Source organism: Solenopsis invicta, chromosome 8, assembly GCF_016802725.1.
Source record: "Solenopsis invicta isolate M01_SB chromosome 8, UNIL_Sinv_3.0, whole genome shotgun sequence".
NCBI classification, from domain to species: domain Eukaryota; kingdom Metazoa; phylum Arthropoda; class Insecta; order Hymenoptera; family Formicidae; genus Solenopsis; species Solenopsis invicta.
Window position 1 is genome coordinate 4,555,062 of NC_052671.1, and position 13,601 is coordinate 4,568,662.

At 35.9% G+C, this 13,601-nt stretch overlaps 3 protein-coding genes across 3 annotated transcripts; 2 read left to right on the forward strand and 1 right to left on the reverse strand.

Moving 5' to 3' along the window:
• Window positions 1–2,923: 2,923 nt before the first annotated feature.
• Window positions 2,924–4,220, reverse strand: LOC105199535 (putative nuclease HARBI1). Its single transcript, XM_011166680.1, has 4 exons — window positions 4,107–4,220; window positions 3,752–4,000; window positions 3,529–3,664; window positions 2,924–3,444 (listed from the first exon to the last, which is right to left on the reverse strand). Exons 1-4 carry the CDS (start codon window positions 4,218–4,220, stop codon window positions 2,924–2,926), a joined length of 1,020 nt encoding a protein of 339 aa, XP_011164982.1.
• A 6,082-nt stretch (window positions 4,221–10,302) lies between these two features.
• On the forward strand, window positions 10,303–11,920 carry LOC120358463. The gene is made up of 3 exons (XM_039452802.1): window positions 10,303–10,825; window positions 10,979–11,011; window positions 11,733–11,920. Exons 1-3 carry the CDS (start codon window positions 10,342–10,344, stop codon window positions 11,918–11,920), a joined length of 705 nt encoding a protein of 234 aa, XP_039308736.1. The 5' UTR covers window positions 10,303–10,341.
• Window positions 11,921–12,153: 233 nt separating this feature from the next.
• On the forward strand, window positions 12,154–13,295 carry LOC120358421. Its single transcript, XM_039452697.1, has 2 exons — window positions 12,154–12,630; window positions 12,782–13,295. Exons 1-2 carry the CDS (start codon window positions 12,169–12,171, stop codon window positions 13,139–13,141), a joined length of 822 nt encoding a protein of 273 aa, XP_039308631.1. The 5' UTR covers window positions 12,154–12,168; the 3' UTR covers window positions 13,142–13,295.
• The last annotated feature ends 306 nt before the right edge of the window (window positions 13,296–13,601 follow it).

The following is a 13,601-nucleotide window of genomic DNA, read 5'->3' on the forward strand; positions in this document are numbered from 1 at the left end:
CGAAAATCGCCGAGCTCATAAAAACACGTGTAACCTTAGCGGCTGCCACAGACAAAGTAAACAATATGGCTGCGTTCAGCAGAACCCAACAGTTTTGCAACCGTTTTATGATTATCTACTGAACGGTCCTAAACGCACCCAACCTTTCAACATGTTTACTCAGCGGTCGCCATGATTTTCAGCGAACTAAAAGTTCGCTGAGTTATAAGCAAAACGTGATTATAAAAATGGCAGCGTCCAGTGCAGCGTCTTTACTGTTCGAAGCGCAGTATAAATACAAAAATATTGTTTACAATGTAGTGGAAACTTACGAGACGCATCAAAAGTTACAAAATGGTATGTATAAATATTAATATAAAGGAATAAAAAATATATAATGATATTTTAAATTCAGGTTACATTGCAGTTACTTAACCTCTTCTCCGGTTCTCGGTCGAAGACTGACTGAATCTTTTATAAGAAAATCTTTTATAATAAAAATTAACCAATAATTTTTTTGTTTGAAATACCATACATTTGCTCAACAAGTCAGAATTTTTAGCTAAAAAACCGGAGGTGCCAATCGTAATGCATAAATGTAAAATGACTTTTAATTATGCTGTATTTATTTATAAACTTAGTTTTGTATATTTTCGGTTTATTAGTCTAATAAATATATTTTAATTATGTAAAAACACAAATACAAACAATCAGGCAGTCCTAACAGTTATAGCTAAATCTTATTGATATTTGTAGTATGATTTTATATACATTTTTAACTTAAGATTGATATTATTTGTTACGAATAAATTTTCATAACAAATAATATCGGGTGACACTCTTTTGGACACAGCACGATTGGACACCAACCAATCATCTTGACTTATCTAATCAAACCAACGGAAAAACTCTAGGTATCGGCCGCTGTGAGTGGTGGTGTCCAATCGTGCGGTGTCCAATCGTGCGCACCCCATAATATCAATCCCTGGCTGAAATGTTATTTTTTGCAACACATATTTTTTAAAGCTTTTTTTAAGGAAGAAAGAGTTTTTTTATTAGCATCATTGTGACATTAAATGCTTATTATTAGCATTACTTATTATTAAATTTATTATCAATTTAATAACGTGATATTACTACTTTCTATTGAACTTATGATTGCGTTGCAAGATCGAATGTTTATTCGGCTCGTAGTTTTGTTGAACTTGAAAATATATATAAAATTATACAACTATCACTAAAGTCTAACTATGACTTTGAGGTCATAACTTCTTAATTGTTTGTATTGATGCCTTCACATATCTTTATTAGGCATTCCTATTAGTATGATTAAATATATAATTTTGTTTAATGATTAAATATATAATTATGTTTAATATTATGTTTATATAAGCCTTATTTTTCTAGATAAACATTTTTTTGATACGTATTTTAAAGAAAATGCATCAACTCAGGAAATAATAGCCATGCCACATGATATGCCCTCAACATCAAACGAAGGTATATATAGAAATTTATAGTAAAGCATGTGTTACAATGTGGTATAATGTGATATATAATGTATTTTAATCACATGTATTTTAATATTTTAATTCATATTTATTAAATCCAAAAAATTTATTTCAGAACAAACAGAGAATTCACAAAATTCGGTCCTAGACTCACATCAGGCATCTCAAGAAGGTATATAACATACATATATATGTGTGTATGTGTGTGTATATATATATAAATTTGAACTATATTAAACAGCTTATATATAAGTTCTTGTTAATGTTAAATAAAAAAAAGATGCTTAATATTAGATGTCAATTTAATAAAATAACACACTAATGCATAAATAAATGGGTGGTTATTTTAATTTGCAGGAACGTTGAAAAATTTTATTTGGACCCGTGAAGCAACCAAATATTTTTTAGAAAAGTATAATAAAAAGAAACATGATTTTCGAAATCCCAAAATTAAAAAAAAGACTGTATGGGAAGGAATACAGAAGGATTTAGTGAATGTAGGGTATAACGTAACTGTTGAAATATTGGACAGAAAAATGCGTAATATGAAGCACTTTTTTAAAACAATAAAAGATAATAATAAAAAGAGCAGTACAGGACGTGGACGTATACAGTGGGAGTGGTTTGAATTAATGGATGAGATTTTTCTCCAAGATTGTACCATTAAATAGGCAATACAATATCATCGTTATCGTCATCTTCAAATCCGCTTGAACCGAATTGTAATGATGTTACTGTGATAGATCTGCAAGATACATTACCTGCAAACGATGAATCTTTGGTTTTACCGTCTTTAACTTCGATTACAAGTGAACCTTCCATTTCTGAAATTCCACTCACTGTAGGATCAAGGTGTGATAAAAATGAATATTTACACAGGTCTTTATTAAGATATACAAAATTATTAAGATATACAAAAAATTTATTTGTTTTTTGGTTTTACATAAAAGCTTATTTCCTAAATCATCGAAATGATTTAGGCAATAATTGCTTCTACAAAAATTGTATTCAACATGTATTCTGTTATAGTCCTCGTTCACAGTCCTCAGCCGAAAGTAGGAATAACGAAAGAAATGAAAGTACAAAGCAAAAAGCACGAAAATCGAAACAATTGTACGAGTTGAGGAAGGATCAGATAGAGTGTGAAAAGAAAAGAATAGAAGCGATAAATAAACTCTCATGTGCTATTGAAAAAAGTAACAACATAGAAAGTCGAAAAGCAGCTGCTATTGAAGAAAACAACAAAATAGAGAAACAAAAAATAATTGCTCTTAAAGAATATAATAACGTACAAAAAGAAAGAAATAATTTATTCGCAAATTTAATAGTCACAGACAAAAAACACTTAGTAATATATTTATATATAAGATTAATATGTACTTATTCATATAATTTTATAAAATATATAATTTTGATAAAAGAAATGTTTTACTTTATAGTTGATCTGTAATATTTCTTCGCTTTTCTACAGCATCTATTACTTCTTCTTGCCTTCTTGCCTGTTCTATATCATTTACATCTTCATCTTCTAAATAATCTTCATCCTCTACATTTAAATTATCACCATCTATTATGAAATTATGTAATGTACATGCAGCTGCAATCATTTTGTTTCCTAGATCAAAATCTGCGATATCTAAGTATTTTAGTCTTCTAAATTTTGTTTTTAACAGTCCAAAGGCTCTTTCAATAATTGAACGAATACGGCTTAATTTCGTATTATATTGTATTTGTGGACCTATTAAATGACCATTTTCTCTATATGGTGTCATTAGATTTACCATCAATGGATATGCTGAATCGCCTATTAAGTGTAACTGTCGTGGTATGAAATGTACTCTTGCATTCGAAATATTTTGAAATAATGGACTTTGTCTAAATACTCTTGCGTCATGCATTCTACCTGGCAAACCAATAAAGCAATCTATAAATTTTCCTCTGTGATTGCATACTCCTAAAATATTGAAATGCATAAGAATTAGATTTTAATGTATTTGAGTACAATATAGTATATAATTTAATTTTATATTTTCTTTACCTTGTAATATAATGGAATGAAACCCTTTGCGATTATAATAATCATGTGGATTCCTAATTGGTTGTTTACATGGAATATGGCAACCATCAATTGCACCTATGACTCCTTGAAAACCGCGCGAACGATTCTCAAAAATCTGAAATTATTAAATAAATCAACTAATTTATAATTAATTTCAAATGATAAAAATAAAAATTAATTTTAATAAAACTTTAAAAAATACATTGCAGGATATTAAATACTCATTAGCATCTAGCCATTTGACATAAAGGGGCATTATATTCGATAAAATGGTTATAATACTTCTGAAAATATTATGACCAGTAGATTTAGGTAAACCAAATCTGTCACCCGTAGCTAAGAAGCTTTCTTGTTTGGCCAAAACCCATATTGTAAATAGAAGTTTCTTTGATGCGTTTACGTTTACATATTCGTCTGGATTTAATAATGGTGCTACTATATTTAGCAGTGCCTATAAATTTAAACAAAATTATATTTAATTTAATAAGTTAGTCAATATAATTGTAAAATACATAATTATATATTTTGATTTCTATATTTCTATGTCTTATAATTACCTCAAATGTTATTCGCGACATGCGAAAGTGTTCTGCAAACTGTATGTCTGTATATCTCGGAATCACACCTTCAAAATAGTTTTCATTTTTTGGTCTTTCATTACGTTGTCCCATTATTACATTTTCCGGTAGGGGGACAATCAAATCATTCACAATAAAATTAAGAATATCAATATTAAATCCATTATTAAGCATGTTAATATTAATTCTGTTATTAAGAAAGCCATTAATATTGATTTCATCATCCATCATCGCAAGTAGCAGGGCATCCATATTTTCTGCTATTGATAGAATATTAAATATTTATATAAGCACTCAAATATTATATAATATTTTAGAGCATTGGATAGTAATTATATAGTTAAAAAGTTAAAAGTTAAATAATAAAAATAATAAGAAAGTGTTAAATATGATCATGGTTGGATCTTTGTTGCCTAATATTATTTTATATCTAAATCATAAATACATTTTCAGTTTTTATGTATGATTTTCGATAAAAGATTCAGCTTAGACCATATTTAACATTTTCAATTGTTTTGTACAATTTCACTTAAACGGCCTAGTGTATAGTTAAATTATTGTAACAATAAAGTTAAAAAACTAAAAAATACTTTTCAAAATTAACTTTTAATTTAAAATTAACTTTTAATTAACTTTTACTTTTCTTTTCATTTTTAAAGTTTTTCAAAATTAACATTTAATTCAACATAATTTAATTTTAACTTTTAACTATAAGTTATTTGTTCATGTAACGTAACTAAATTAATTTTTTAATCTATTAATTTTAACTTGATTTAGTTAAAAGAATATTTTATCTTACCTAATCCTGATATTTTATTGTACGAGGTGTGTTCAAAAAGTATCGCGAATTTTGTGTTTTTTCAAAAATTATTTATTTATTCATGAATATCTATTTTGTCCCCTTCAAAGTAATCCCCATGAGATATTATACACTTGTGCCAACGGTTTTTCCAATCTTCGAAGCACTTCAAAAAATCTTTTTTTTTTATCTTGTTCAGTTCCTCCTTCGATGCCGTCTTTATCTCGTCAAGCGTAGCGTAACGTCGTCCTTTCATGGGCCTCTTCAGTTTAGGGAACAAGAAAAAGTCACAGGGGGCCAGATCTGGGGAATACGGTGGCTGCGGCATCATTAGTGTGTTGTTTTTGGCCAAAAAGTCGCGCACAAGCAACGATGTGTGAGCAGGGGCGTTATCGTGGTGCAAAAGCCAATTTTTGTTCTTCCACAAATCCGGGCGTTTCTGGCGGATTGCTTCGCGCAAATTGCGCATAACTTGCAGGTAATATTCCTTATTGACCGTTCTACCCTGTGGCAAGAACTCATGATGCACCACGCCCCTGCAATCGAAGAAAACTGTCAGCAAAACTTTCACATTCGACCGAACTTGGCGCGCTTTTTTCGGTCTTGGTTCGTGCGGCAGCTTCCATTGAGATGATTGAGCTTTGGTTTCCACGTCATAACCATAAACCCACGATTCGTCACCAGTTATGACCCTCTGAAGCAAATTTGGGTCATCGCGGACAGAGTCCAACATCTCATTAGCAATGTTCATGCGATGCTGTTTTTGGTCGCAATTGAGCAATTTTGGTACGAATTTCGCGGCGACCCGTCTCATGCCCAAATCATTGATAAAAATCGAATGGCACGAGCCAATCGATATGTTTAGGTCCTCAGCAACTTCTCTAACGGTGATTCGACGATTGGCCAATACCATTTTCTCCACTTCATTAATTTTTTCGTCTGTTGTTGAAGTGCTCGGGCGTCCGGCACGCTCTTCGTCGTTCACATCTTCTCGGCCTTCTGAGAACATTTTGTACCACCGATAAACGTTGCTTCGGTCCAAGGTAGCTTCTCCGTATGCCACAGTCAACATTCGGAATGCATCCGCGCACTTAATTTCGTTTTTCACACAAAATTTGATACAGGTTCTTTGATCCATTTTTTTGAATAGGTAAAAATCGAAGACGATCCAAAACACGTGCAAGCAAAGCAGCTGTCAACAATTAAGTGAACATTCAAAATGGCCGAGCTTGTCGGCATAAGTGAGAGACATGAGTACCAACATAACGCCACAAAAAGATCGAAATTCGAATATACGTAACCCGCGAAAATTCAAAATTCGCGATACTTTTTGAACACACCTCGTATGCCGTATTTTGTGAAGGTTAAGCTATTTAGCGTATTGTTTACGTATGCGTTAGCTTACATTTTTAGAGCGTTCAGCAGAATACTCAACACGTTGCAACTCAGCAGTAAACCGTTGAGCAGCTGGTGAAATCTGCTGAACGCAGCCAATGAATACAGCTCAACATTTCAGCATACTTCAGGGGCATGTATACCAACATAAACAAAAAAAAAATTTGACTGTCGGATTCTCCAAACCCGCGAAATTTAAAAATTTCCGTTACTTTTTGCACACACCTCGTATATATACACTACTCAAAAAAAAATAGGGAACACTTTCCAGACACCAAAAATTAGGCTATTTTCAAATGACTGTAACTCGGTGAAAAATCACCGTAGGTAAAAAAAGCATTTTGAAGCTTGAAGATCGAGCTTTAATGTTCTACTAGCAGATTTTCAAAATTCTTTTAACTTCCTTGTCTTACGCAGTAAAAAAGCACACCTTGTTTTGTTCGTTAAAATTTTGTATTTTTGACACTTTGCAGATCGACCAACAAATTTTTTTCGAATAATTCAAGTAAAATTTTATAAACTACAACATTTGACCTACAAAATGCTTTTTTAAAAATTTCTCTACGATTTTTTTTGACCGAGTTACGCAACTTTGAAGCTAAACCTGCATTTTTTACAAATGATATCCGTACTCCGTGAAAAATCATCGTAGACAAAAAATCAAAAAACCATTTTAAAGCTCGAAGTTTCAGCTTTAACATGCTATTAATGGTTTTCAAAAATTTTCTCAATTTCTTAGTACTATGCCCCAAAAAAGATACACTGTTTTTTCCTTAAAATAACGTATTTTTAACAGCCTGTAGCTCAATAAAAAAATTTTTCTCGACAAATCCAATGCAAGTGCCATAAAGTATGACATTTTCTCTACAAAATGCTTTTTTTAAAGTTTTTTCTACGATTTTTTTTGACCGAGTTACAAGACTTTGAAGATATACATTTTTTACAGTACATTTTTCCGAAAAATGACTACCGCCGACATTAGCATTACCCAATGTGCACCACGTGGAGGTTGTCGGTCGGATTTTTGCACATCGTGTGTGTGTGTGTGTGAGTGCGCGCGTGTGTGTGTGTGTGTGTATGTATCACAGCAGAGATAAGGACCCCGCAGTTCGTCACTTCTGCAGTATTTAATGACTCCAAACCCTCTCTGCTGTGTGTGTATGTGTGTGTGTGTGTGTGTGTATGTGTATGCGTGCGCGCGCATGAGTGTTCAATAGTGTGTATTTCCTCCTCTCTGATCAATTACTGCTTGCAAGCGTTCTCGCATATTTATACATCTTGCAATACGATCTTGCGGTATGTTGTGCCAAATTTCCGTTAAAATTTCTTCCAATTCTTCTAAATTTCGCGGCTGTTCCTCGCGACGCTTTAATCGTCGTTCCATTTCATCCCAAATGTGCTCGATTGGATTTAAGTCCGGGCTATTGGCGGGATGATTTAACAGTCTAATTGCGTGTCGTTGAAAAAAACGTCGCGTTATATTCGCCGTATGAGGTCGAGCGTTGTCCTGCATAAAAATAAAGTTCCGACAGGTTCGATTTAATAGCAAAACGTGTGGTCGTAGAATATCGTTGATATAATGAACACCCGTCATTGCCGGAGGTGGCAGGATCACTAGATCACTTCGTCTTGTAAGTGATATACACCCCCACACCATCACGGAACCGCCGTTGTAGGATCGTATTGGCATAACGTCGATCATAGCGTTCATTTTGTCGACGCCAAGTACGTATACGAGCATCATTGCCATAAAGGCAAAAACGTGATTCGTCGGAGAAATATACATTTCTCCAATCCCTAGCGGTCCAATTTATGTGATCGCGCGCAAATTGATAACGTACTTGGCGATGTACGAGTGTGAGTCTTGTTACTTGTGCACGAACACGAGAACGAAGACCGGCTTCTCTCAAACGGTTGCGAATTGTTTGTTCGCACACATGGCGCAAATGAATGTCATCGCGAATGTTTCTTGCGGTAATTATTCGTCTTTCTAATGCATAACGAACAATGGCTCGATCTTGTCTATTTGTCGTTAATCGAGAATGACCACTACCTTCACGTCTCGTGTAATTTCCCGTGTCTTGATATCGTAACCAAGCTGTGTATACTGTGTATACTGTGTCTATATGCTCTTTCTGTCCCCCATTTGCCATCATTATGTGGCTCCAGAGCATATATTTAGTATTGGGAGTACAAATTAGTTTGGTCCGCTGTTATGAATGTGTCATAGTGATTCCGGTGGTTTCAGAAAGATTAGACATCTGTCAATAATATTCATAGACTCAATGCACACAGGACGCGTTGACGCGTTACGCGTGGCGAATAGCCAATCATTCTTTTGCTTTCTTATTTCTTGTCATAAAAACAAAAAAATGATTGGCTATTCGCCACGCGTAACGCGTTGACGCGTCCTGTGTGCATTGAGCCATATTGCTTTGAGTTTCATACAAAACCCCTATTTTATACTGTGTTGAATATGTCAACTTTTGTATTAACTAGGCAGCATTTGCGGGAGGTTTCAGTTTTCTGCTTTAATTAGAAGAAAAGTACAGCTGAAGCGCATTGAATGCTGGTAAAAGTCTATGGTGACAATGGTGATAAAGTCTATGGTGCTCCAAATGGGAGGGTTCCGATAGCGCACATCCTGATAGCCCACCAACCAATCATCTTGACTTATCTAACCCAACCTACGGAAAATCTCTAGGCATCTGCCATTGTGAGTGGTTTGTGTATTATCGGGATGTGCGTTATCGGGAGCCGCCGTGTTATTTCATTTTCCTTATATCATACTAGTGTCGTATTTAGAAATGATCGTGCTAGAAATCTATTTAAGATCTCAGACAAAGAAAGAATTAACCAATCATTTATTATTTTATATCATAATCAATAATAACCATTTATTATTAACCAAGCATTAATTAACTAGTCGAATTGATCAAATGCGATTGACCAATTTTTTCTTTGTCCAATATCTCGAACCCATTTTTAGCATTGTGGAGAAGGCTTAAAATTGATGAATGCCGAGGTTTCTTAAGAATAGTTTTCCGAACGCAGACAACTACAAACGAGCAAGAACGATATTTAAACCATGGAGTAGGAGAATAGGAGGCTAAACTCAGCACTCCAATTACGTTCTCGTTTCGTGTTCCCTATTGAGAGGATGGTCGCTGAAAAGAATAACTTTTTACGGATGAGCGCCATTTGTAATAGTTACCCTAACTTGACTTTTCATGTATTTTCATAGAGTTTAGTGTTTTTACCCGAATATTGAAATATTTATTTATTTGTAAACCAAACATAGAAAGGGCATGTTGGATTTGAGGATGTTCCACGAAAGGTGGAAAAAGTGGTACTTTGGCAAAAAAAGTCTTTTTACAGCTTTTACTGTAAGTAACATGGAATAATAATTTGTGAAAATGTTCTATGTTTTTTAAGTTTATGTTGTTACTCAAATTTATGTTCTTACATAAGTTTATGTAAATTTATGCATCTGTTAATGTATATGATAGTGATAAATAAAAAGGAAATGAACATAAAAATGGATATTTAATGAACCACTAAGTTTATATTCTCTTATAATAAAAATGTACAATTATTTAAAAAAAGTTGAATAGATATATCAAATAAACTTTTATCGTACAGCATTAAGTAATTATAAAGACTTAAAATTATTTCGATACAAATTGAAATATAAATCTCAGACCTTATATTAAACTATTTGATATCAGAGTAAATAAACAAATAGTCTTCAAAAATCGACAATAATTATTGGTTTTCTTTAATGACTCGGTCGATTCCATTTCACTTGTCAAATTTAATTATCGATGTAAAATCCTTAATTTCCTTAATTTCCTTGGATGCACACTTATTTCATTCTTAAAATATATATACAATTACAAGGAGTATAAATATACAGGATTGGGCAGAAAAACCTGACACATTTTAAAAAATCGTTATTCCCCTCCAAGTGAAAAGAGGGCGCTGTAACTCCGGGAGCAAAAAATAGATGGTTGAAGGTTTATGTTTACATATCAGTACAGTTCCAGTATGGAGAAGTGGCCGCCGCAACAACGCGCGTTCGTTTGCGAGCGTTTTTTCATAACTCAGTCCTACGTTCAAGCAATTCGCGATTTTCGTATTGAATATTCTCTTCGTCCACGAGATCCGGTTCCCTCTCGTAATTCTGTGAATCTGTGGGTCAAAAACTTCCGACAAACAGCCACAGCCACGAAACAAAAGCCTCCAGGGCAACCAAGAACGGTAAGAACCCCTGAAAATGAGACACGCGTTCGCACCTCTTTGCAACGAAGTCCACGCCGTTCTGCCGGTAAACATGCTCAAGCTCTCGGAATGTCTCGTCGATCGTTTAGCAGAATGTTGAAAGCGATGAATTTTCATCCCTACAAAATTCTCATAACCCAGGAATTGAAATATACCGACTATGCAGCTCGATTAAGATTCGCAGAAAAAATGAAGGAGTTGTTGGACAACGAAGAAATTGACCGTAAATTTTTAATGATTAGCGACGAAGCTCATTTTTATTTGAACAAGACAGTAAACAAACAAAATTGTCGTTATTATGCTACGGAGAACCCTCAGCAGATAGTCGAGGAGCCGTTACATTCCGAACGCGTGACTGTTTGGTGTGGAGTTGCAGAGTGGGGAATAGTGGGGCCTTACTTCTTTCAAGGAACGATTAGAGTCCCTAGAAGTAGAGAGTCTGGACATCTCGGGGTTCCATGTGATTGGATGCGCGTGATTGTGCACCTAAAATGGCAGCACCAATACGGATCCCTATTTAATCCTCTTTAGCCAATGCGATAACAGCATACAACACGTTCGAGTGCACACAATGATAAACATACATACACATAAAGCTCACGTATGTACAGTCGTGAGTTAAAAGGTTGCAACATATTTTTTTCAATGGTTTTTGAAATGTAGACTTGCTCGGCAAACAATTGGTTCTTACCTGTGGATCCAACCAATTACATTCGCCGATTGATGAGCAAGTTTATATTCCAAAAACCATCGAAGAAAATCCGTTTGTTTTCTGTTCCTGAACTCTCTAAATAAGTGTACACTTAAAATAAAATAGATAGATGTTTCAAAGTTAGCGAAAGCAAGAAGGAATGTTCCAGTGCAGTCTAGTGCAGGAATAGAAAACAAGACTAATGTGTTGCAACCTTTTAGCTCACGACTGTACAATACACTGACATAAGGTTTGTTCTAGTTGCTTGAAATCTCCAAAAATTTTTGCACTCGAGATGAGATAAATATATATTCGATCGTAAGAAAGAGAGAGACGACAAAGAAATTAATTCAAAAAGGGCAGCAACACGAACAGGCCTATATTCATCACCGACATTTTAGGGGCAGATGTCCAGACTCTCTACTTCTAGGGACTCTAGGAACGATCAACACGGAGCGCTATCTGGAGATGTTAAAAACGTTCTTAATACCGGAGTTGAAGAAGAAACGCAAGTTTCGTCGCACCTTCTTCCAACAAGATGGCGCCACGTGCCATACGGCTATGGCGGCTCCATTGGCAAGAGCCAATCAGATTACTAGTTTGAGTACCAGCCTTATGCTGGATTAAGAGAGAGGTTTTAGGAACGAGCGAGAGGTTTTCAAGTAGTATGTAGATATGTACATCAAGATAATAAATAAAGAGTTTTTGACACGTGTCCCAGGCATTCTGAACATATCGCTCTGAATCCCTTCCGATCGTTCACTGAGTCAAGTCATAAGTAGCAACAATCGTTCCGCCGCACGCTACAATTGGTGACCCCGCCCAAAAACACAGCATTTTGTGTAATTCTATACACTTCGAGTAACCTAACCAAGATGCCTACCGATAACGAGGGAGAGACCCAAGGCAATGCTGGAGGAAATAGCGCGCACATTTTCTCCGGGCGCATCGCAAAATTGCCCCCGTTTTGGAAGGAGGAACCCGACCTTTGGTTCCTGCAGGTCGAGGCGGCGTTCGGAATTGCCGGAATAGTACGGGATGAAACCAAATATCAATACATCATCGCCCACGCCGACCCATTGTTCCTACCGCATATAACGAGCCTTCTTCGTCAACCTCCTGCAGAAAATAAATATGAGACTCTCAAACAGCGTGTCCTCGGAGCTTTTACTGAGTCAGAGGAAGTTAAGCTTCGCAAGGTATTACAGGGTCAACAACTCGGTGAGTCAAAGCCAACGCATTTTCTACAAAAAATCAGAAACTTGGCGCCTGTACACGTTAGTGACTCAATCATTAAATCTATGTTCCTCGAGCAAATGCCGCATCAGCTACGACAAATCGGGTGACACTCTTTTGGACACAGCACGATTGGACACCAACCAATCATCTTGACTTATCTAACCAAACCAACGGAAAAACTCTAGGCATCGGCCGCTGTGAGTGGTGGTGTCCAATCGTGCGGTGTCCAATCGTGCGCACCCCCGACAAATCCTAGTAGCAAATACAGATCAGGACCTGGACGCCTTAACCGCTCTAGCTGATAAGCTCATGGAATTCTCAAATCCGGCACGCCTCGTCGTGCAGCAAGTTAATCAGGCAGACTCTGACTCGTCCACGGATAGCAGCCTTGCTGCAATCATAAGGCGCCTAGACAAAATCGAAGCCCGCTTCACCAAAGCCAAGCGAAACAATAGAAGCCGCAGTGCATCACGTCCACGAACAAGCTCTGAAAGTAAGCAAAAGTCTGACAAATACTGTTTTTATCATCACAGATTCGGCGAAAACGCGCAGAAGTGTTCTCCGCCATGCTCTTGGAAACAACCAACGCCCAAAGCATTGGAAAACTAGTATCCTCGCCCCGAATCGAGACGGCCGAAGGCGAGAACTCACAAAAACGTCTCGTCATCACTGACAGAAGCAGCGGACTACGCCTTCTCATTGACTCTGGCGCCGACATATCTGTTCTGCCAAAATCCTTCGCCGGAAAAACAATTTCGCCAGCGAAATTTAAGCTTTTCGCAGCAAATGGATCCACCATCGAAACCTTCGGAGAAAAACTCGTCACACTCGATTTAGGAATACGCAGACCAATCAAATGGATGTTCACCATCGCAAACGTGCCGCAACCTATCATTGGAGCGGATCTGATCTCACAACACGGCTTGCTCATCGATCTTAAAGGCAAGAAGATTATTGATAGTTACACTAATCTCTCTTCACCTGCAATCTTCTCGCAATCCCGTGTACCAAGTGTCTCAACGATTAACAATCAACATTGTTATCGAGACATTTTGAAGGAATTCAACGA

Excerpts from the sequence above, each read along its gene's own strand:
- LOC105199535 (XM_011166680.1), bottom strand. The coding sequence starts at position 4,220 with ATGGGACAACGTAATGAAAGACCAAAAAATGAAAACTATTTTGAAGGT. Across the intron at positions 3,665-3,751 it reads AGTATTTAATATCCTGCAAT|ATTTTTGAGAATCGTTCGCG; the intron begins GTATTTTTTAAA and ends TAATAATTTCAG. Across the intron at positions 3,445-3,528 it reads TCATTCCATTATATTACAAG|GAGTATGCAATCACAGAGGA; the intron begins GTAAAGAAAATA and ends TCAATATTTTAG.
- LOC120358463 (XM_039452802.1), top strand. The coding sequence starts at position 10,342 with ATGTTTACATATCAGTACAGTTCCAGTATGGAGAAGTGGCCGCCGCAA. Across the intron at positions 10,826-10,978 it reads GGACAACGAAGAAATTGACC|AGTGGGGAATAGTGGGGCCT; the intron begins GTAAATTTTTAA and ends GTGGAGTTGCAG. Across the intron at positions 11,012-11,732 it reads GGGGCCTTACTTCTTTCAAG|GAACGATCAACACGGAGCGC; the intron begins GAACGATTAGAG and ends TAGGGACTCTAG.
- LOC120358421 (XM_039452697.1), top strand. The coding sequence starts at position 12,169 with ATGCCTACCGATAACGAGGGAGAGACCCAAGGCAATGCTGGAGGAAAT. Across the intron at positions 12,631-12,781 it reads TGCCGCATCAGCTACGACAA|ATCCTAGTAGCAAATACAGA; the intron begins ATCGGGTGACAC and ends CACCCCCGACAA.